Below are 25279 nucleotides of genomic sequence, written 5' to 3'. Positions count from 1 at the left end.
ACTAGTGGTGTGTCTCAGCATAGTCATCTAGCGGTAGGGGGTTTAAAGGTCCCATGGCATGAAAATTTCACTTTATGAGGTTTTTTAACATTAATATGAGTTCCCCCAACCTGCCTATGGTCCCCAAGTGGCTAGAAATGGTGATAGGTGTAAACCGAGCCCTGGGTATCCTGCTCTGCCTTTGAGAAAATGAAAGCTCAGATGGGCCAATCAGGAATCTCCTCCTTATAAGGTCATAAGGAGCAAGGTTACCTCCCCTTTCTCTGCTTTGCCCGCCCAGTAAATTTGGCCCACCCATGAGAGAGAGAGAGACATCATGGCTTTCAAACGAGCAAAGTGGCAGTTGGTCAAGGCCACACCCCCACCCTCCACCTTGCCTCCCCCCTCTCTCCCTCAATAGCTACAGACACAGAAATGGCTCATCTTAAGGAAAGCTCATTGTGGGACTGGCTCTAGTGGCTGTAATTCTGCACCAAGGCTGAATGTCAGGAAAGAGACTTCAGATACAGAATTAGGGGACCACTAAGGTCTATATAAAAGAGACTTCAGATACAGTATTAGGGGACCACTAAGGTCTATATAAAAGAGACTTCAGATACAGTATTAGCTGAATGTCTATATAAAAGAGACTTCAGATACAGTATTAGGGGACCACTAAGGTCTATATAAAAAGAGACATCAGATACAGTATTAGGGGACCACTAAGGTCTATATAAAAGAGACTTCAGATACAGTATTAGGGGACCACTAAGGTCTATATAAAAGAGACTTCAGATACAGTATTAGGGGACCACTAAGGTCTATATAAAAGAGACTTCAGATACAGTATTTGGGGACCACTAAGGTCTATATAAAAGAGACTCAGATACAGTATTACTAAGGTCTATATAAAAGAGACTTCAGATACAGTATTAGGGGACCACTAAGGTCTATATAAAAGAGACTTCAGATACAGTATTAGGGGACCACTAAGGTATATAAAAGAGACTTCAGATACAGTATTAGGGGACCACTAAGGTCTATATAAAAGAGACTTCAGATACAGTATTAGGGGACCACTAAGGTCTATATAAAAGAGACATCAGATACAGTATTAGGGGACCACTAAGGTCTATATAAAAGAGACTTCAGATACAGTATTAGGGGACCACTAAGGTCTATATAAAAGAGACTTCAGATACAGTATTAGGGGACCACTAAGGTCTATATAAAAGAGACTTCAGATACAGTATTTGGGGACCACTAAGGTCTATATAAAAGAGACTTCAGATACAGTATTAGGGGACCACTAAGGTCTATATAAAAGAGACTTCAGATACAGTATTAGGGGACCACTAAGGTCTATATAAAAAGACTTCAGATACAGTATTAAGGGACCACTAAGGCCTATATAAAAGCATCCAAAGAGCACCATGTCATGGGACCTTTAAACACAGCATAAACGTGAACTACTGTCTTACATGAATATTTTTACACGTAAACAAAAAATTAAAAAGAAAATCGATATAGTATTGCTAAATAAACTATTGCGATACTCGACTGTATTGATTTTGTCTTACACCCCTAATTCTTAGTTCTGGAATCCAAATTTATTTATTCCAAGCTGTCAATGGCCCAATTAAACTTTGAGCTACAGTTTGTATTGTGTGCACTTTTTATTATCATGTTTGGTCAGGTTTTGGTAAGATGCCATCTGTAAAGCACTCTGTGGTAAAATGGCCTACTAAAGCCATCTATGAATAAACTTGAGCTAAGAAATGGGAAGTGGCTTAACCGAGTGGAAATTTAACCCAAAAACCCCTATTACACGTTATAGGTTGAGGCGTTTTTATTGACTAGAGTCCTTATCATGATATTATTGAAAATTTCGACTTTGTTTTTAACCTAAACATTTATTTAACAAGATTGGTCCCTTTCAATTTAAACACCTCTTCTATTAAGGGAACGTCTGCATAATTAAAGGCGGACCTATAATTTAAAACAAAAACTATTGCTATTCAAAAATCATACAGCACCTGGTGTATAAAGTGAGAACTCAAAAATCAGAAAACAAAAATGTGGAGCAAGATCATGTGTAATTCAATATGCAGTCAATATGAAATGAAAAGAGAGAGTGAAATGTAACGGACCGATACAAAAACCAGCAGGCTCATTAGTCAAACATCATTTACTAAATGACAGCCTCTAAAACATGCCACAAAATTCTTAAATAGTTGTTTATAAACTCACCTAGCGTGTGCAAGCTAGTAATCACTTGTTGAAATGTTATCAAGGAAAAATCCCGTCAAAAAATGTTGATTACGTTTTACTCAGGAAATCTCTGCATACTGAAAGACTCCTAAAACTCAAGAGGTGTGTTGTCTGTGCTCTGAACACACAGAAAACATGGAAGGAATATGTGTTGCTGCTTAGTTTTTTGGGTGTGTGTGTCGCCTGCGGGAGGGCCTGAGGTAAAAAAAGGACTAGAGAGCACTGGTACCCGTCAGAGCTATTAAAAGCTGCCCTACGAACTAGTGCTTCTGTTTACATTAATACTGAATGAAAGACATCCCCGGGTGCAACCTCCAGTTCAATCTAAAGAGCTTATCCATTATATATGGAAGAGAAGGACACAGGATGACAGGAGAGGAGGAGAAGAGGGGGGAGAGAGAGATGGAGAGGGGTTAATAATAAAAAATGGCAGCAAAAATGGCAGCAACAAAACTGTGTCCATTCTAATAAAGCCAAGGCCGTATGTATTACAGGTTGTTATCATGTGGCCTGCTGAACATGCCAGTGACTTTGAGTTCTCAGTTTCAACGTGGGAAGAAAGTGTCGAGATATCTTTTGTCTGATTGCGTGATGCATGAAACCCACAACAAAGACCACTTCAAGCCCTGTTTTCATATATATATGTGTGTGTGTGTGTGTGTGTGTGTGAATCAGTGAGTGCGTGAGTGTGTTCCCACGGGCTTACCATTTTTTTGATTTAAGTTTGGGTGGAGGGTTTCGTGGAATCAAAAACAGCGCTCTCATTGGATGCATGTCACACAGAGCTGCAAACAAAGATAGAGATTAAGAGAGGGAAACAGTGTGTGTGCGTGTGTGTGAGAGAATGGGGAATGAGAAAAAGAGAGGACCAGATGGGGACAGGAGGGGGAAAATGAATCCTGAGTGGAGATACACGTACAGAAAAACAAACGGTCTCAATCAACAATGCGTGCATGTGTGAGTGAATTCCTAACTTACGAGGGGCTCCTTCAGCCATCTCTAAAGCGGTGATGCCTAAGGACCAGAGGTCACTCTGAGAACGAGAGGAAAAATGGAAAAGGGTTAAGACTGGTGCACACACAAAACTTAAGCTCCAGTTCTGTTCATTTCCTGTAAACTTTGGATCTCCCCTTTATATTCAAACAGTAAATCAGTCTGTGCATAGTGTGTGAGAGCACAGATCCAGGAGTTGCACAAACCATTTCCAAGACTTCGAGCCAAACGTCTGGCATTTGACAAAAGAATCAAAGAATCGGTGGATTCCTTTCAATTATGCACTGGATTTTATAAGTCAATGTCTAATTACTTCCAGGAAAGCATACAGTTAGCGGAGATTCCATTTGAGGATGTCTCCGCGAACTCCAATATATCTAGTCAGTAACAGGGAACGGGAATGTTTTTTTTTTTGGTCAAAAGTTAGGATGACGTTTGCTCGGCATCGCAAAATAGCAGCACATTTGACAGTGTTTCTGTCAGTGATGAAAAAATTCTGTTATGAAAAGTATTGGAAAGTCTCTTTGTTGATGTAGGCTTAGACCCCATTAACACCTCATGCATCTTGGGCAGACTGGATAGATATCAGAGATTAAAAAGCCAAGTAAATGAATCCAAGACACATTTGAGACAGATTGAAATCCAACTACATACGTAATCTTTACTCCACCCACACCTCACGTCAGCTGAAGTTACACTTGAATCAGCCGTCATTGAGTATGTTTACATGCACACCAATATTACGCTATTTCTCCGAAAACAATATTTAATATTCCGAATTAGATACGGGTAATGTAAACAGCATATTCCGGTTGGATATTCCGAATAAGGTCTTTTAACAAATATAGCATTTTCCAATTAAGATATGTGGGATATTCATTCATCTGTTAGCAAACCACAGAAACATGCCTAATAGTTGCTGTGTGGTAATACTAACCACCAACCGGATAAGTAACCCATGACTTAAGTTTTTATAAGCTGACGACCCGAAAAACCGAGCTTTTATGAAGACAAAAGTCAATACAGGCGTGAGGAATCAGCAGGGGAGAATGGGAAGACTGTGGGATCCTGACTCTAACCTAATGATACGTCCAACTTTGTTACCAAGTCAAATATCCAAATGTCAGTTTTAGGCCAACTATATGTGTGGAAGTTAAGCTAACACATGTAACGTCGGACATAACGTTAGGTTAGAGTCTTCCCATTCTTCCTGCTGATTCCTCACATCTGTATCCCCTTGTGTCTTCATAAAAGCTAAGCTTTTCGGGTTGCTAGCTTATAAAAACGTTAGTTCTGGGTTCTTTACATTGTTGGTCAGTGGATATCACCACACAGCAGCTTTTAGGCATTCTTTTGTTGTTTGCTAGCAGACGGAATTGACGAGGAGGCACCTTCGCACAATACAAGTCAACGGAGAGAGAGCGGAGAGTTCTTTACCCTTCTGGAGGGGGCGGGACCTAAATGCGCTCTGTCTATATACATTCAACAAGATCAAAGATGATGATGAAAAAAGTGCTTAAAGTTGGCCGGAATTGAGTAATTGAGTACCCTGTAGTCATATGTGGCCTCCGGGTTCTCGTCACAGGCTATGACCTCCGGAGCCATCCAATAGGGAGTACCGATGAAGGTGTTCCGCCGACCGATGGTCTTATCCAGCTGTGCCGACACTCCAAAGTCAACTGAAACATAAAAAAAAAATGTGGGACGAGTCCCAAGACAACCTCAATCTTTGCATCTTCATGGAGGTGTTTTTTTTTGCGGTTGTGTAATTTATGCATGCGTGTTATTTATGACTGCGTGTGACTGGCCCACAGCCTTGCCTGGAGGCATGTGGATGTGCTTGAATAACCACAGTGCATGTGTCGCTGTGTCATACCCAGTTTGACTTCAGCATTCTCTGTGAGCAAAACATTTTGTCCCTTAATGTCTCTGTGAATCACATGATGGGAGTGGAGATGGGAAAGACCCTGGAAGACAAATATACACCCACGTGAACACACAGATACACAGTCAGATGGCCACTATCACTATAAATACCAAGTCGCAAGCATTCCTTTGAAAGAGGAGAAGCATTATGGGTTTATTTAAAAAAAAAAAGGAATAACGAACAAAGAGTAGATTTTATTTGAAGTTTCTTGCCCTGCTTTTCCCTTCCAGGCAAATTCTAAATATAGATCTGCCTTTGTCCCGATTTGATTCTTTCACGATACATTGGCGCCGATGCAATTTGTATTGCGATTTTCATTTAGTGCGAATCCAGAAGTATTGTGATTCTAATATATTCTAATAATTCTAATATCGAGAATTGCGATTTTCTTCTCCTTCTTTAACAAACAAAAAAAGTTGAATAATAACATCACATGTCAGTCTGACATTTATTTTCATTTGTAAAGAAGTACATAATATGTGTTTTCTGCATTTTCTGCTTTCGGTCCGTTTTGCTGGAAACGGATATGATCTAGTCGCCGTTGGCGGCACCGTATTAACAGAAAAATATTTAGCTGAATCATTGGTTAAAAAAATAAATAAATAAAAATCATCCACTTTGCTTTAGGTTGCAGAGTGTAGCAGAGCAGTAGCACAGGCTACCAATCAGTGGCACAGTTTGAATGCGTGCGCGTCTGTGTGCGTGCGTGTTTGGACTCTCGCTTCTTCAAAAGGAGGTTAAATAAACAGAGGAAGTGAGTCTTATTTCAGACAATGACTTCACCATGCTTTGCCGAGCGTCTGGGTGTGTTTTTTTTTGTGTGTGTGTGTGTGTGTGTGTGTGTGTGTGTGTGTGTGTGTGTGCGCACGCGCTGGGATGTTGGAACAATGAAGAGACAGCATGGCTGACAGCAGCAGGGAAAACACTGGCGACAGTCCAGAGCGCTTTGTGTTTAAAATAAAAAAAGTAAATTTCACTTTTCATTTCTTTTCATTCTCTTCTTGATAATGTCAGCATCCAGGACAGAGATGTTGGAACCGAGTTGATCATTCTGTTTGTGTATGTCTAGGTTTGATACTAGAGCCACAAACACACAACGCAGAGAGCGGGGCAAACATTCTTTCTCAGGACCTTGTGATCTCTCATAATGATAACCATAACATCTTACAGACGTGTTTTAAACTGGCCTTTTAAGTATATGAATGAAAATAAAAGTCAAGTATTCCCTCGGCGTCACAGTGGGAAAACATGAGAGAAATACTGATCCCTGGGCATAATGAAGTAACGCCGGCAGTTTGGCTTCTTCCCTTTGATGTTTTGGCAAAGGATCCGACACTAAAAGTAGCATCTAGTTTCTTATACAGCAACTCGGCCCGCCTTTAGTTTACATCCACACGCAAATTACTACCTCGGTTTTCACCAGCACTAAAAAGGGCCTCTTCCACAACAACACCTCAGAAACAAAGTTCCCCTGTTGGGTCTGCTACACAAGTGCAGTTGTATAGGGTGTATGTATTTTGTGGTGTGTGTGTGTGTGTGTGTTTACGTCAACCTCGCCCTGAGCACCTACAACGGTTCAGTGGATAAAAGAGTCTTATAATCTGCTACTAGAAAAACTGACGTCTCTGGCAAAAGGGAAGATTGAGGACTTTCATGTGATCTGGACACCCTTTTTACAATTTATCAAAGACTAGTCTGTATAGATTATTAGATTTTTGGTTTTTTTACTGAGAGTGTGAGGTTGTTGTGATGGGTTGGGGGAGTGGTGGTCTCGCATTGCCAGGCCTTCCTCCACAGCGCTGCGCAGGAGGGTCTGGCTAGTCCACACAGCATTCCGGAATGGGAGAAAAACACGCTCTGGTTTATTGGCATTTCTTTAAACCTATCACAATCGTCATGGCTGTCTGGATTTACCCTGCAGAGATCTGAGGAGCAGTTAACCATAGTCCTCATAAATCCACCAGAGGTTATATCGCCAACACAAAGAAAGCAGAAAGTGACAGACATCCGTCCGAGAAAGAGGGACATCTGTCGGAACTTCCGGCGGCACCTGAACAATCCCGGAAGTGGAACATCGTTGATATAGACTAGGGGAGGTGGGCGTTACGGGTTGTGTGATGTGTTTTCATGTTTCCCTTAATTGATCAAAATAAATAAAACCTAGGCCCGATTGTGCGAGAGAAAAAATAAATAAAAAACCTTACCCTGAGCACCTCTCGGCAGATGTAAGCTATCCAGTCCTCCTTCAGACAGTTGCCCTTGGTCTTCTTCACCAAGTCTGTGACCGAGCCGGCTCCGCAGTACTCCATCACCAACTGCATGGACACATACAGAAATGTCAGGCATACAGGCACCAGCCAAAACAACTGTGATTATTATTATTATTGTGGCAATGATCTTGAAAGAATACACATAATGAGACAGAAACATATGATTATTTCAGGAAAAAAAATAGAAAGGCAGTAGCTATTTAAAAAAAAAAAAAAAAATGTCTTCCATCTTAATAACTTGATGGCAATAACAGATACGGTAGTTTACAAACCCAGAGTTGGTGGTCCTGTCCAGCAGGACCTTTCTTAATAAAAGCTCCATAGTAGGTAGCGATGTTTCTATGGTGGGAATAACTCTTCAACATGTTGATCTCCAGTTTTATCTCCTCTTCTTCTTCCTAAACATAAACAACAGATACAGTAGAAATCAAACTACGTGTGCAGTATATGTGGGTGATGAAAACATCAATGTCAGAGTAGTTTGATGGGCATTTGAAGTAGTTAAGCTTCTTTAAAAGAAGAAGGTTTCTCTGTTGGGATTAGGGCTGAGTATTGAAAAGTATTGAAAAATGCCTCGTCATTCGATACCCAATTTCAATACCATAGGAGTAAATCTCACCAGCGTCAGAGAGCCAATCAGCATGCAGCATGCTTCTACCAAGATCTAATAATGCTGGTGATTGGCTGTCTAACATTACACATGTGCTCATACTCATGTACTGTAGTAGGAGCTGAATAATAAATAAAAGGATTTGTGCCTTAATGTGTAATGTTGTAATTTCAATTTGTTTTATAAAATTGGTATCAAAAAAAGGAAGGTTTAGGAACCGGTATCAAAGTCACGGTATTGGTAGCGGTATTGAAGGATACCCAGCCCTAGTTGGGATTTCTCTCCAACTCTTTCCCCAGTCTTTCCTCTGTTCATTTTGTAGTGGCGGCCCGCCATGGCAAAATTTATGCCGCGACGGTATCAGCAATAGGGCTGACGCACAATGTATTCGTGGTTGCCTTTTAAATGATCCTGCCGACATAATGCACCCCCCGTTGCAATTTAACAACAAGTAGAACTATTCAGAGGTTATTGGGTTAACCTCTAGTTTAACTCCACATACTGTTGTGTTGATGTAGTTTATCGTCAAAACGTTCGCTTTCTTCCGAGTCAACTATTATTATTATTGTTGTTCGGACAGACCTGCCCCCACTGCTAAAAAAAAATCCTAAAGGAAACACTGCTTTGCCAGTAACATCTGAAATAAAACTCACAGAGTATGTGTGTCACGCAGTACACCATATCAGATCATTTTCTACATAGTGTGTCATACTTCTGCTTTGAGAGTTACTCCCGTAGATGCCCATCCTCACTTCCTGCTTTTTCTTCCTTTGAGAATCACATTAAAACAAGAAATGACATATTTTATCATGTTCACGCTGAGGTTCATCTACAGAGGTTGAAAGTTTGTGAAACCTTTCCTTTTCGTTTCCATCTCCACAGAGCCCACACAACACAAACACGCACACGTCCAGACAGACAGTATCATCCAATCAGACTGTTGTGTAACTTCGAAATGGCCTTTCACAAAGCTATTTGACCTTAATTCAACTACTGCCACTTCTCACCAAAACAACTCAGGTTGGTCAGCGTTACGAGACGCGAGCGCCACAGAAGAGAACAGAGTGCGGCAGGTTTTTGTTTTCTTGCTGTAAATCCCGGGACGTGACTTGTGACTTCTTTCGATTCACTGAACCCCTAAATCTGCACTGGACTGGAGGGGAAGAGAAGAGGTTGGAGGGGAAGAGGAGAGGTGGAGCTGGATGTGGCTGTTAATCAGTGAGGAGGAAACAAAAGAGAGCTTCTCCCAGTCACTGACCTCCTTTAAATCTCCACAGGACAGGAGGGGAGAAAATGACAAGGCAGAGTTTGAACTTTCACCTCCATCTGAAAGCCTCCTGCCTGTGTCTGCACTCTGTGTGTGTGTGTGTGTGTGTGTGTGTGTGTGTGGAGAGATAATAGCCAAGCATTTCCTGCTAAAAAAGTTTGTCTGAAACACAGAAGACCGAGAATCCCATCAACAGGAAAGAAACCAGTGCGTGCCCAGTTCAGATGTGTGGCGAGGTATACTGTATAGTCTGAACAGTTTGTAATGCATTTTTGCTGACAATAGAAATTGCACATAAACTACTCACACCAGTGTTGCAAATGTGTTTTTTTTTCCCAGTCACTCAATACCTTACTTGGTCTACAAAATGAAAGAAATGGTAAAAAATGACCATCGCAACCCCCTATGGCCCAACGTGACATCTTCAAATTGCTAGCTTTGTCCGACTACAGTCCAAAACCCAAAAGATAATCTGTTTCCTTTCACATTAAAGAAATAAAAGCAGTCAATCCTACCAATGTTTGGCATTTTTTTGCTTAAACAACAATAAGAGTCGACAGCCATGCTAGCAGCTCTGTGAGGCTGTACGAAAGGTACAGCGGTGGTTGGAACTGAATGCTAGCACAAACAAGCTAACATCCTTACTGTAGAGGCTGAGCCCAAGCTTAAAGCACCTGAGGTGCTGTTCCACGGTAGAGTAATTGTAGGGCTGCATCAGTATGGCCAAAATGATAATCACGATTATTTTGATCAATATTGAGATCACGATTAATTATTAGAGGTGTTGAAATTAATCAACTAATCAATGCATCAAATCGTGGACATGGACGATGCTGCATCGATAATCGGCAGGCTCATAATCGATTATTTCTGTTTACAATTTAATGTAGGCCTAACAACCTTTCTGTTAACATATTCTGTTATGTTTTGCACATTCAGGAAGTGCCATGTACTCAGTGCTGTAGTTTTATGTATCCAATTTATTTAGTATCAGAGCACTGCAGAATGTTTGGTTTTTGAAGCTTGAAAAGCTATGAATTAAATATCCTACGTGGCTTTAATAGAAACATTTATTTGACGCATCGTGATTCATCGAGATATCGAATCGAAGACATGATAATTGTAATGGAAAGATCAGTGAAGATTCACATCTCTATTAATTATCACGATTATTTGTTGATTTTACCAAAACTATTTTATTGTCACATAGGCTAATTATAACTGTTTTCACATCCATATTGTGCTACATTCCTGCAAATGTACAAATATGTGCATCAAAATCAAATGGGTCCTCTTATTCACCAAAATTCAGTTGTATCTCCTTAAAGAATAAATAAAACAATAAAGAAAATGTAGCAAAACTTCAACAGGGCACAATTTTCCATTTTGTAAATATATTTTAGGAAGCAAAATACAAACTTGCACGATACCGTGCGTTTTCTGTACAGCGCAGGTAGTGCCACCTTGGAAGACTAATTGCGCGAGGGGATCACGTATCGTTTATCCAGAGTGTTGACCAAGAATTTGAAGCCTTTGTTTGTCCCCGTGTTTACTGGGCACATGTCTTTGGCCAAATGACATGCGACTGCATTTGTTATTTCACTGTGTTTTTGGGAGGTGGATGGGTATGGTGATGCGGTAAAGAGCCTCGCTTCAATGGTTGCCTGAGTTGATGTCGTGGGATGATTAGTCTTTGCAACGCATTTCTTGGCCCTCATACTGAACTTTATGGTGTTTTTCTAAGTGGTTAAAGAGGTTCGTTGTGTTGCTTTGTGGCGCCAACTCAACTTTACAGCACTCTTTGCATATGACCTTTTCTTGTTTTGTGTCACTTGCCTTGAACCCAAAATGCTTCCACACAATGGATGACGATCCGATTCTCGGGACAAGCCCCTCGGCCTCGCCCTCTGCTACGTTAGACATTTTTGTTTTGTTTTCTTTGTTAAGATAGTTTATAGCCTCACGTCCGACTGCTATCTGTTCTGGAATTTTCCTCACGTTACTCTGTCCTCTGTGAACTGTCTACATCTAGAAACTAAGCTGTGCGGTGCAGGGAACAACTCTGATTGGCTCATGGAGGCACGTGATTAGACAGTGGTTTACGGAGCGCTAGATTGGCTTTGCAAAAAAAAAACTCTTTGATACAATGCGTTCTATGAACGGAATGACGCATTTCAAATATCACTCGATCGAGGGAAGCAAAAAATTGTGATTAAAATTCGATTCAGCCCTAAGTAATTGACGCACTTTTTACCTTTCTGATCAGTGAAAGTCCATGTCATATTTGCAGTTAAATCCATTGGTTCCATTTATTTCCATGATCTTTGTTGGGTTTCCAGACAAATCTCTACATCTCTGTCATGCTGTACATCTGTAAACCACCAGCAATATTCAATAAAACCTCCACACCTCTCCAGTGTTCCCTCGTACAGCTGTAAGTCCACGAGGTAGAGCACACCGAGTCAAATCAACTCCCTGTTTAGACCCAAATAGTGAAAGGTGTAATCCGTAATCCATATCTAACTGTCTGGCTGACCCCGCCACTGGAATTCAAAATACAGCATCAGAAAGAACTTTTTTTTCATCCTCAAATTGATCTGCAGTATGAGGAGTTTTAAATATTTTATATCACCAGAACTATCCAAGATTGTGGCTTTAAAAGTTAACTGAACTTTAATATCGAGGATATTCCCCCATAATCTAATAAAAAAAAAACTACTTCTGGATCAAAACTGAAATACTGTTGGGACTCCGAGAACTGTAAGAAAGAAGAGACTATTTCATGTAATTGAATTTTGTAAGGCTACAGGTATATTAAAGTAGATATGTCTGTGATCCACGGTGTGTGTGTGTGTGTGTGTGTGTGTTTGGGAGGGGGGGTCGAATGCATTGTAAAAGTTCCAACGCCTCATTTAGTCCAACAATAGGTTTTTAAATGTTTTCACCACACCTGCAAATGCTGTCATATGGTTTTATTTCTTTTTTTTTTTTTTTTTTTTTAGGGATGTCACTTAAAAGAAAAAAAAAAGTTGCAATGCAACAGAAAGAGAACTAGAGAGGAAGGTTTCAAACAACTCTGTTAGCTGCTCGTGGTGCCTTAAAACAAACAGGCTGATGGGGTTTTTCCATTACATGGTACGTGCTCGAATCGCCTCGCCTTTTTTGGTTTTCCATTAAGAAAATAAGTCCCTGGTATCTGCCAACGGGTGCATTTTTTAGTACCACCTCCGTCGAGGTTCCAAGCGAGCTGAGGCGATACCAAAAGGTGACGTGAAAACCTGCAGACTACTGATTGGTTCGGAGAGAATCAGCACTGATCACTGCGTCGTCATTGCTGGCGACAGACGGGGGGGTCCTGAACAAACCCGCCATTTTTAAATAGTTTAGCCAGCTGTGTGTTTTATTTTATTTTTTCCTGCCTCCAGCTTCTTTTGAAACTAAATTTTTCTTGCCGAGAGTAAAAAAACAACACACCTTCGACGTTCTGCGCATGTCTCGCGTTAGGTCACAGCAGTTCCCTGCGGCGTCGCTATGACGACCAGTCACGCTCGCCTCACGCACGAGGCGGTACTAAATCTGCAATGGAAACAGGAGGACAGGGCACCGCGGGCCGAGTTGAGTCGATCCGAGCCGAGCCGAGCTGGTAGTAGCAGAGGGTAAGCGCCATAAGTACACTCATTCCTCAGTGTTTCCTTTAGGATTTTTTTTTAAGCAGAGGGGGCAGGTCTGTCCGAACAATGTGAGTGGCAGCATTATGTCGGCAGGATAACTTAAAAGGCAACTGCGACTACATTTTTTGTACAGCCCTATTTCTGATACCGTGGTGGCAGAAATTTTGCCATGGTGGGCCGCCACTACAAAATCAACGTAGAGCAAACACTGTTCCTGTGTGCATCCGACAGTTTGGTAACACTGCTTGTCTCGGTCACTACCCGATGTGAGTCGAGTGCAGATGTGAGTTGCGCATGCTCAGATTTAAACGGTTTACAGCATAACGCCAAGGGATCCGGAGCCGGCAAATGTTTTAGCCATCTACGATTGTTTGATTGACAGCCTTTGTTGTGGAGTGCTAACTTGTAGACAGCAGTGAACGAACTTCGTTATGTAGGTCCATTTTTATTGTATTGACATTACAGAAGTCTCTCGTTAGCAAGTTCTCGTAGGCTACTTCAGCCTCTGATCTAGAACTGACATCAGGGATCGTGCCGTGAAAATGTGATGCCTTACGCTAAATAATAAATTACTAATATGTAATGTACCTATGTCATTATTCTGTGGCTAACAGAAATACAGATCCGCGTGAAGTCCCAAAGTGACGCATGCGCAACTCACATCTGCACTTGACTCACATTGGGTAGTGACAGTCTCTCTTCCTCTCTCTTCACTCTTTTCCCTCCTCTCTTTTCATCTGATATTTTAGGGCTCTGTTGATGGCCCTCCCTTCGTTTTTTAATATGCGCTTGAACGTACTGCAATATTGAGCCAGCAGATCCTACAAAAACATAATTATTGTCTTTGTACTGGAGGTTCCTTTGTCTCTTGCCCAGTGGCGGATCTAGAAAATTTTACATGGGGGGGCAAAGGGGTAGCGAGAGATCTTGGTAGGGTGGCAGGGGAAGACGCTACATGGGAACCCCCACATGTAAACTGCTATGCCCTACTATGCCCCGCAACGCCCTGCTACGCCTTAAACTGCCCCCCCTTGCCCCCCTGTAGAACCGCCCCTGCTCTTGCCTATTATGTAATAATCCGTTTAGTGGAATCGCTACTTTAAAACTTGTCAAACCATTCCAACTTTTAAAACCAAACGACGTCAGCAAGTGCGCTTGAATTGTCGGCCCTCTACATCACAGATAGATAACCAACAACATGCCAATGCATGACATGTAAATGCACCTCCTTGAGACCAAATAATATATAAAATTCTATTTTTTTCCCTTTTTTAGTGCTTATATTTTCCTGCACAGGGAGGATACTATAGAGCTATATTAGAAACAAAAATGCAATTTAAAAAGGAGTACTCCAGCAATTTGGTGTTGCATCTCCAGAAAGTTTGGGAACTCACAAGGGACAGTTTAAAAGAGAACGGTCAAAATCGATGCAGCATAGGCAGAGATATCCTGACTTTGAGTCCCTGCGATGGGTCAAAGTCCAAAAACACCGGATCCTACATGTCCCATCATTCAATTTGATAGCATCTTTCATTAGAAGCCCTGCCTCCCAAATGCGAGTTTCTTTCAAACCCCACGACAGTTCATGATGCATTCTAAGCTTCAAGCCCAATCCTTTCGAACGCTGCCTCCAGAGCCAAAGATGATATTATGCAACTGTTTTCACAGGCTGAGTTGTAGTCCTCATGACGAATAAACTGTCCTTCATGTGTAAAATCAGTGGAATGCCCCCAGTTTTTTTCCCCAGACATTTTGAGGACCAATGAACATGGTAATGAACAATGAATGATGTATGACCAGGATCTGTGTAAGTGTCCTTCTATATGCAATCAGACCAGGTCAGCTTGCATTAATACTCTCCCGTGTGGATCATGTGTGTAAAAAAAAAAAAATAAATAAATAAATAATGGTATGTCATGTACAATTTACATTGACAGCGTGATTATCTGATGGCTCTGGCAATGTGATTTCTTTGAAACAAAGATTTGAAAGAGAAAGAGGAAGGAAGAAACGGTGGGGGGAGATAGAGAGAAGAATAATGAGTGTGTAACGTAATGCACTCTTACCTCTGTGACTTCCATGACTTTGATAGCTGCCAGTTGGCCTGTCTTGACATGACGACCCTAGTGAAGACATGAAGAAAAAGTTAAGATCGCAAAAGACTTAAAAGAAACTTAACAAAAGATTTTTTTTTTTTACATCAGTATACACATATTTTTTTATCTTGACATAACATACAGTTTAATGAACATAGTTCAGTACTGTGTACCGAAGCCTCGGATTAGAGGTGTGTCTGTAAGCAACACCCCCCAAAACCCACAAGAGAACAAAAGGTATCTATCAAAACCATTACGTCTAAAGGTCTTTTCAACGCTTTGCCTGCATAGTCGCTTGGATCCGCTGGGTCTCACTGCGCTCCTCGTGTGAATAGATAGGCAGAGTAGCGCTACGCGATTAAACGCCAGGCGCTCAATACCTGGTAACCATGGGGCTTCTGTGCTCTACTGTATCCCTGCTGGTACAACTGAATGACATGAGTTGACTGTAAAACTGTTTGAGTCATGACTCACTCGTAGGGCTGGGCGATATATTGATATTATATCGATATTGTGATATAAGACTAGATATCTTCTTAGATTTTGGATATTGTAATATCGTGATATGACATAAGTGTCTTTTCCTGGTTTTAAAGGCTACATTACAGTAAAGGGAATGTTTTATTTAAATGTGCACCTTATGGAGCTTTGATTTAAAAAAAAAAAAAAAAAAAAAAAAAAAAAAAAAAGGTACTCCTGTTGTTATACAGTATTTATGTTTACATTATATTGTTATTTGAACAGCTGAGCATTTAATCATGAAGCTGTTTATTATTTATTCATTTGATTTTGCAACTGTTCACTGAAATAGCCAGTTTCTATGAAACTACTTGTGACATGTCATATTTGGCTTTGACTGAACTGCTCTCCCTTTGCGGAAAAAAATATCGGGATATATATCGTATATCGATATTCAGCCAAAATATATCGGGATATGACTTTTGGTCCATATCGCCCAGCCTTACTCACTCGTCTCTTTCACCCGACTCTTTAAAATGAACTCATGAGTCCCACTACAATTCACTCTAAAACGATAACAGTGCCACACACAAACCTCTTGCAACATCATTAGCTACTACTAGTCCTAGCCATCTTAGCTGCCAAAAGCTTCATAACTTACAATTTCGTAGGTGACCACAACTTCACACGTCAACTCAAGCGAGGAGAGAGACAGTAAGAGATTTTCCCGACCCGCAGACTCAGGAAAGAGCAGGGAAACATTGCAAGCTCGCCTCGCAGACCACGCCGATCCTGCTTCTGATTTCGATAATTCAATATCATTTTGATCAATTTTCCACTTAAAATCCCAGTTGCGAAACCCCTAGAGTTTATGCTGCAGTTTGCATGTGAAATGCAAAAAAAAAAAAAAAAAAAACTGCAGAGGGAGCTGGCCTCTGGCTCTTTACTGCAGCCTGGATCATCACACAATGGGAAGCTCATGGCAATATACTTTATAGAACAAGTCTTTGAAAGTAATGTTGATGGGAACAACGTGCAGATCAAAATGTAAAATATTACAATTCAGAAACACCAAACACCCAGATCGATTAGTGTTGATGTTAAAATCACAACTATAATCAGCCCAACAACTGTAACTGTTTATGCACGCATGCACTCATTTTCTCATGAGGAGGCAGCACAGTGAGAGCAACCAGGCAGGAGGCGAGATGAGAGAGGGAGCGCACCAGCACACAGAGCCAGAGCTGTAAAGTGCAGTCAGGTGAGAAGGGGAAAATTGAAAATCTTGTCATGAGTCAGAAAGCTGACAAGATACTAGAGTAGCTACTCTATAAGCCTTTAAGCTGTGATGTATGACAGGGCTCGGAGTGTGTATGCGTCTGTGTGTGTGTGTGAAATAGATGGAGGGAATGACAAATCTCACTATACTCAATCAGTCATCTAATATTTGGGTACAGACAGAGACGCAGAGAATAAGAGAAAAGCTGTGAGACAGAGATGGATGGAGAGCTTGAAAACAAACAGCTCAGTCTTAATATTTGCCTATTTGTGTTTCATTTGCTTTGCAGATAAACCTCAGAAACACTCTATACTCCCTTCCAAAGAAATATTTCTGCGTTATATAGTAGGTCATGGAGGATAGCACGGTGTTGAAACCTGTGTGTCTAGATCAAGTATGTCTACATCGGTGAAGTCATTAGGAGTTTCCAAGAATTCAAGTCAGCAGTTTCAACACATCAGTCCTAACCCAGCTATATGTGTTAATATTGTTATCGTGATTATTATTTCATCCCCAGTAAGTCGGTTTCCCTCTTTGGTTATAATGGGGTGACTGACGCTGGGCTGAGCTGAACTAGATGACATGAGATCGGCTCTCTATGCTGTACTGCACACCGTTTCATCACTGTATCAGTAGCTAAAGCATTTTAGTTGGCAAGTAATGCAAACAGAGTTAGCTAACTAATCAAAAGATGAATGCAATGAATGAAATGCTCATTTCCTTCTGACGTCAGGAGAGGCGTTCCATATTTTAAAGTGCTCATATTATGCTTATTTTCAGGTTCATAATTATATTTAGAGGTTTGTACCAGAATAGGTTTACATGATTTAATTTTCAAAAAACACCATATTTTTGTTGTACTGTGCGTTGAGCTCTCTGTTTTAGCTACCGAGTGAGGCATCTCACGTCTGTTGCATCTTTGTTGGGAGTTGCACATGCTCAGTAGCTAGGTAAGGACTATTAGCCAGTCAGAAGCAGAGTATGAGGGTCGTGCCACGCTAGCAGCTAAGCAAGCATTATAACGTGTGTTACAAAGTGACGCACGTTTGTCTCTGAAGTAAAGGCTGGACTACAATAGAGCTGTTTGGAGCAGTTGGTGAACAGTGTTTTCTCTGGGAGATGGTAAGTCCCTTTGGGCTTTTTCACTTTGTAAACCTATAACATGCACAAAAAAGATATGTAACACAACAAAGGAAAGGGCAAAAGCCAAAAAGCACAATATGAGCACTTTAATGGAGGCTGGGCTAACCCTGAAATGTGTCTGACAATATGAAGAATGACTTTGGGTGTTGGTGGGCACAGAAAAAACAGAAGATACAGTATCCTTGGGAACACCTTATGTGTAAATGGGTGTACATGGTGCATTTTGTTTAACAAAAAAAAAGTCTCTATTATACCATAGTCTGGGTAAATATTGATTAGATGCAGGGTGTCCATTAAAAAGTGATAAAGTAATAGAAGTAATTAAAGAGTGGGGACTAGAGCTGGGCGATATGGGGAAAAACAAATATCACAATATTTTTGACCGAATACATCGATATTGCGGCGATACTGTAGGGTTTCACAAATTCTTTTAAACAATGAGATTTGTGATAATCATCAGTTGACGTCAACTCGGCGGCTCCTCCTCATTTGGCTCTAGTCTTTGTCACGCCCCAACATTTGCATAGGCTACACAACTGACCTGAGATCAGGTAGTCTTCTGAATCTAGTTGGCACAGATCTCTGCTATTCCATTACAAAATTCACTTCTGAAACTATTTTATGCGAGAAATCAACTATGTAAAGCTCAAATATGGGCCGTTTTACAAAAATGTATGGCTAATTGAAATGTGTGTCGGAGTTGAGCGGCCGGTGCTGCCTGAGTTGCTACATCGGACTACCAAACGGCGGTACCCTGACAGAGCTCCAGGACCTGCAGCTCGATGTTCTCCCTCCCCTCTTCCTGCTAAATGGCCGGTGTGTGACTGAGAGCAAGGTCAGTGAGCATGTTACGCCCACAATCTCTTACCACAGGTTCCAGTTAATCTTATAATGGATATGTGTTGAGTTATTTAAACAAACGATCGGGGAAATCTTTACCCATTGGATTGAAGGGACACTAGCAGCTAAATCCTGCTTCACACGGGACAATTTTAAAATTGTCGGCCGATTTTCCAATCCTGAGAGACCCAGTTTTGGTCGTACAGTGTGTGGTGCGCAGCACACAGCAAAATCAACACATCACACACAAACCAATTTGACTCCTGAGCATTCCCAGGTCAGACGGGAAATCTGTCCCTCGAGATCAAACGTGACTTCAGAGTAAACAATCATTGCGGACAAAGAGGATGCAGTGGCGATAGTTTGTAGTTTGTTTTTAACCGAAAAAAAATGTTATCAAAAGAAATGGCGATGGTCAAAGAAGACAACGCGAGCATGGACTATAATTGCTACATCATGATATGGAGGTGATTAGTTTTTTCTCATAGAAATGTCGTTACGTATTACACAGATTAATTACCGTTGAAATACACGTTCATATATTCATTTCCATGTACTCTGGTGGACTGCAGTTGTGGATGTAGTTATGCCCATCGACTTTATTTTACACAGGCTGCGTGCTCGTTTGTCCCCGGGGGACACCACACACGAGGAGAAATCGGGCCAAAAAAATCCAACATGTTGGATTATATCCCCGATTTGAGATCGGAGTGGTCCCGACGTCCTTCCGAGCAGACGAGAGCAGTCTTAACACACCACACACGGCAGGAATATCTGATCAGATTATTTTACGATAATCGGAGCATCCTTAGGATTGTCGGGAGGGAGCTAAAATTGGCCTAATTATCCTGCCGTCTGAACCAGGCTTAACAAAACCTCTCATATTCACAAAAATGCATTAAATTGAAATTGGACACAACGGTTAGCTTTATAAGACCTTGGGGAACCTGTAATATAAGTGGCGTGACGAAATTCAAACTGTAAATATACTATAGTTATGCCGAAAGTGTAGCTAGCTAGCCGCGATCTTTTCCCATTGTATTGAATGGGACACATAGCTAGCTACCTGCTCCTCCTAACAAGACCCCTCACGTTCACAAAAACACCTTAAATTGAAATCAGACACAACGGTTAGCTTTGTAAGACCTGTAATTATATTATAGTTATGTCGCCAGCCACCCAGCTCCGCGGAGTCCCGGTAGTGCAGTAATCCACAAAGGGTGACTTTGCCCTGGGTATGGAGCCCAGCAAGCTGCCACTTTCTCGTCAGACTATGTGGAGCTCCTAAAGTCCGACACGTCTTACCAAATTTGCAATTAGCCATACATTTTTCATAAAACGGCCCATATTTGAGCTTCATATAGTCGATTTTTTGCATAAAAAAGTCTCAGAAGTGAATTTGGTATTGAAAATATTGCAGTGTCTGAAATATGAGACCTACTGTCTCGTCTCCAATGTGTGTGTATGGGGATTCACTCAACCAATCAGCATAAAATATCAACCAGGCCATTTTCAGCCCAACCAATGTTACATACCCCATTAGGAGACCTTAAGGAACAGTGTGAAATACCCTATATAATCATTCTATCACCCCTTGGGGCAGACAATCACACAGGTGGGAAAAACACAAGACAGGAAGCAAAACAAGACATGACATGGGAGAACAGAGAGACTACAAAATAAAACTAGGAAACTAAGCATGAAACACACCACAAGGTAAAACACAAGACATAAAACAACAAGGAAACCGAGAATAAAGCAACAAGAAAAAACTACAACAGAAACCCACAATCGTGACACTAGTGGAATGTTATGACATGCCTAACAAAGTGTACTGAAAATGTTGCTGAAGCAGCAGTCGTGAAACAGACCCCTTGTCAGATAGCAACATAGCGTATATATATTATTCTCATATTTATTACGCTTTTAAATTGGATGGAAGATGTACTTTGTCAGGCTCACAGACCTCTATTCTTTCCCGGCCTTGATTCTGTCCCCAAGTAGTGGACATTGTCTCCGTAATTGCAAAAAATGGTGGCACGCAAGCAGCCACTGGCCTGACTGTGACAAATAAGGAAATGGCCTTCCTGTCCCTTCAGACTCAATGGTGTCTGCTGGCTGTGCTGCCACCGCTGCTTACTAATGTGAAATGTTCCGACTCTCAACTGAGCTTCTTACAATATGCAGCGCCCACACGCACGCACACACACACACCAGAGTTAATTGGAGAAAGATTGTTCACTTCTTGACACTGAGGTCCAATGAATGACACACACAGGCTCTTGCACACACACACACATTTATGACGCTGTGAAGTGCTAGGAATCAAACGCATACACAAATCACACTCCGATTTCTGTCCGTCACTTGTCCTTGGACCGACCAACACACACACACACACACACACACACACACACACACACACACACACACACACACACACACACACACACACACACACACACACACACACACACACACACACACACACACACACACACACACACACACACACACACACAGGATTCGTCAGCACTACAATAGTGTGCCAGTGAAAAGGTTACTATAATATATCCATACATATGCTAATTAGATATGAGAGACATTCATAATGCAGACAGCAAGGGGACAAATGAGAGAAAACACTTTTAGTGTATCTCTCTGCTTGTCTCCAACTTTCGGTTTCACCCCGCTCTCTGTGCAACATCATCTGTCTGTCTCTCTCTCCTCTCCCGCTTCTGAGTCTTTCTATCTGTCCCCTACAGAACAGTCTGTCACTGGATTAACCGTACATATGTGTACTTTGTGCTTGGATGGAGTGCATTACTGGTCAGCACTCTCAAAACTGCACATAGGAATGGTGCTATTTAAAGGCTGCATATGTGTGTGTGTGTGTGTGTGTGTGTGTGTGTGTGTGTGTGTGTGTGTGTGTGTTTCTGAGTGTGCACATTTAGCTAAAGAAACAACCCATTTTTCCCAGTCCATTCACATGGACCCTTCACTGGCTGGCACTACAGGGTCAAAAGAGCTGGAATGGTTCGACAGTATATTGAGTATAATGCTGCTAAAAGCTCAATGAGAACTCATTCTCTCCTACTGTCATATGAAAAGAACTGAGAAATGAAGTGCCTGCCCCTCCCCGTGTTTGTGTAACTGTCAGCTAAAAATAATATGTACAGTGTTTCCTTTAGGATTTTTTTTAGCAGTGGGGGTGGGGGCAGGTCACAATATTCTATATCCACGACGTTCCACTTCCGGGATTGCTCCGGTGCCGCAGGAAATTCCGCCGGATGCTCGTCTTTTTGCCGATTTTGTCCGTTGCATTCCGCATTCTTTGTGTTGGAATTTTAAAGTGCTCATATTATGCTTTTTGACTTTTGCCCTTTCCTTTACTGTGTTATATATCTTTTTGTGCATGTAATAGGTTTACAAAGTGAAAAATCCCAAAGTCCACCCCAAAGGGACCATCTCCAACAGAAAACACTGTTCACCAACTGCTCCAAACAGCTCTATTGTAGTCCAGCCTTTACTTCAGAGACAAACGTGGTCACTTTGTAACACACGTTATAATGCTCGCCTAGCTGCTAGCGTGGCACGCACTCATACTCTGCTTCTGACTGGCTAGTAGTCCTTACCTAGCTACTGAGCATGTGTGACTCCCAACAATGATGGAACAGAAGTGAGATGCCTCACTCGGCAGCTAAAACAGAGAGCTCAACACACAGGGTGAAAAGAGGATCTGCAGCAGTGTACGCCGACGAACACAGTGTAACCAGTAACCAGTAACATAGCACAAACACAGCGTTCGTTGTTTGACTGGTCATGACTGTTTTACCAAACGGCACTGTCTTTATAAACTCTTTTTAATAAACTGTGTGTACACTTACAAAGTTCTCAATGCTTCAGTTTACATGTATGGACCCTCATTATTCTACCGTGGAAGTGTGGTGCTATTTTGAGCCTTGATAGTGGTATAGAAATAGCCATTTCTTTTTACTTTAGCCATGCCCCGATGACTAGCGTTATAAGCTAATTAGTGGTTTGCGCTAAAACTGGTCACATTCGATTAGCATGAAAACCCATGTGTTATTAACCCCTAGGTTCATTTTGCGCCGGAATTGTCCTTTAAAGTTTGGTGCAACATCATTGAAAAATAAAATCATGATTTAATCAGGTTCAAACATTAATCCTTAAACCAGTCTGGGTATCTCAGCCTCTGCTGCATTGATTTTTGATTTTCTCTTTTTTTTTTCCCAACTTCAGGTAAGTGCAATACAGAATCTCTGGTGGACTTTTAATGATAGTTTTGGCATTTAGAAAGTACAGTAAGAAGGCCAGTCCCTTCTGAGAATATTCTAACTAGTAGACACCCCCCATATTCTCACTGCTCTGGGTCACACAGACACACACTCACGGGCAATCGGCACAAAGCATAGCTCCAAACCTCATGGGGGGCAACTTTCCTCTTCTTTCTCTAATTTTCATCGGTCTAACTCCCTCTCCCTTCCTCCACTCCTCTCTGTCTCTCTGCCTTTCACCTCTGCCTTCCTTCCTTCCTTCCTTCCTTTTGCCCCATCTCGCTCTCTCACTTTCCTCTCTCTCCTTCCTCTCTTCTTCCCCCCCTCAGCTCAAACCCCCACACAGCATTGCTTAGCTTTGGAACAAAGACTTATTTCAAAAAGAAGATACAAGTCATTTCAAATTTTCTACTTCTGAATAATGTGTAATACTGTAATACTTTGTGCAAGTGAGCTCTTCATTTCTTTATGAAGGAGAAACGGAAGATTTTTTTTAACCGTCTAGTTTAATCGTTTTGGCAATTGTTTTTTCAAAAGACAACCCTGCAGGAGGGTTTGTGCCGTAGTCACTCAAGGGAAGGGGTTTGTTTGTTTGCAACTGCAAGAAGGGCCATGTCCACACATACCAAAACGCCGTTCGGCCACCATTGACTTACATTAAGTTTTTATTTTTTAAAGCTTTCCCCAATGTTTCTTTCCTAAACCTTATTGTTTTCCTAAGCGTGTGACATTGGTCACCGTCGTTTTTTTGTCTTCTTTTTTTCTATTACTAAAGCCTTTCCCAATGTTCTTTTCCTAAACCCAACCTTTTTATTTATTTTTTCATTTTTTACATGCGTGACGTTCTCGCGATAGTACGGCACGTTCTCACAATAAGACGCCACGTGGTGTCCTTAGGTCCATCCATCCAACTTCGTCCGCTTATCAAGTATCGGGTAAACGGGGGCAGCAGCTCCAGCAGGGGACCCCAAACTTCCCTTTCCCGAGCCACATTAACCAGCTCCGACTGGGGGATCCTGAGGCGTTCCCAGGCCAGGTTGGAGATATAATCCCTCCACCTAGTCCTGGGTCTTCCCCCAGGCCTCGTCCCAGCTGGACGTGCCTCCGCCTAATCCTGGGTCTTCCCTGAGGCCTCGTCTCAGCTGGACGTGCCTCCACCTAATCCTGGGTCTTCCCTGAGGCCTCGTCCCAGCTGGACGTGCCTCCACGTAGTCCTGGGTCTTCCCAGAGGCCTCGTCCCAGCTGGATGTGCCTCCACGTAGTCCTGGGTCTTCCCAGAGGCCTTGTCCCAGCTGGACGTGCCTCCACCTAATCCTGGGTCTTCCCTGAGGCCTCGTCCCAGCTGGACGTGCCTCCACCTAATCCTGGGTCTTACCTGAGGCCTCGTCCCAGCTGGACGTGCCTCCACCTAATCCTGGGTCTTACCTGAGGCCTCGTCCCAGCTGGACGTGCCTCCACCTAATCCTGGGTCTTCCCTGAGGCCTCGTCACAGCTGGACGTGCCTCCACGTAGTCCTGGGTCTTCCCAGAGGCCTCGTCCCAGCTGGACGTGCCTCCACCTAATCCTGGGTCTTCCCAGAGGCCTCGTCCCAGCTGGATGTGCCTCCACGTAGTCCTGGGTCTTCCCAGAGGCCTCCTCCCAGCGTGCCTGGAACACCTCCTTTCGACGCGAAGGAGCAGCGGCTCTACTCCGAGCTCCCCACGGATGACTGAGCTTCTCACCCTATCTCTAAGGGAGACGCTAGTGTTGACGAACTGACCAAAGAGCCGGTTAATTAACCCGACTCGTGTCACTGAACCGGGAGACTGGAGTGCCATACGTCAATGAACCGACTCACTCCTGTTTTTTTTTCTTTGACTTCATTCGTGCCGTTGTGTGCATATGGTTGTGCGTAGCTGGTATTCTTCTGCTACTGTGTGTGTAGTAATCTAGCTCATTAGCGCCTCCACTGGAGTGGTGGTGGTAGAATCAATCAGGAAATGAACTACCTAGAATGCGCACCAGGCTACTGAACGAGACCGAATGTAACCGTGTAACTGGCTGGCCTGCTCGAGTCTAATGTGTCAAAGTGTCTTGGTTCTCGGCAAATTTGAGTTATTAACCAAGCCTTGTTTCTGGTGCATCTTAGAGGATTGTGTTCATGGCAATTCACACATTATCGATGGGAAAGTACAGT

At 42.2% G+C, this 25279-nt stretch overlaps 1 protein-coding gene across 1 annotated transcript in view; it reads right to left on the bottom strand.

Moving 5' to 3' along the window:
• si:zfos-2326c3.2 (mitogen-activated protein kinase kinase kinase kinase 4) overlaps positions 1-25279 on the bottom strand; it is a 102232-nt gene that overhangs the window by 65452 nt on the left and 11501 nt on the right. The window contains exons 3-9 of the mRNA XM_028589915.1: positions 15055-15111; positions 7713-7838; positions 7375-7485; positions 5120-5210; positions 4792-4922; positions 3229-3283; positions 2957-3035 (exon numbers count right to left, since the gene is read on the bottom strand). Of these exons, the coding sequence (XP_028445716.1) occupies positions 2957-3035; positions 3229-3283; positions 4792-4922; positions 5120-5210; positions 7375-7485; positions 7713-7838; positions 15055-15111 (650 nt within the window). The remainder of the gene's footprint in view (positions 1-2956; positions 3036-3228; positions 3284-4791; positions 4923-5119; positions 5211-7374; positions 7486-7712; positions 7839-15054; positions 15112-25279) is intronic.

Source organism: Perca flavescens, chromosome 10, assembly GCF_004354835.1.
Source record: "Perca flavescens isolate YP-PL-M2 chromosome 10, PFLA_1.0, whole genome shotgun sequence".
Classification (NCBI taxonomy): domain Eukaryota; kingdom Metazoa; phylum Chordata; class Actinopteri; order Perciformes; family Percidae; genus Perca; species Perca flavescens.
Note: the sequence above shows the minus strand (reverse complement) of the source record. Positions and strands in the feature narration are given on the sequence as shown.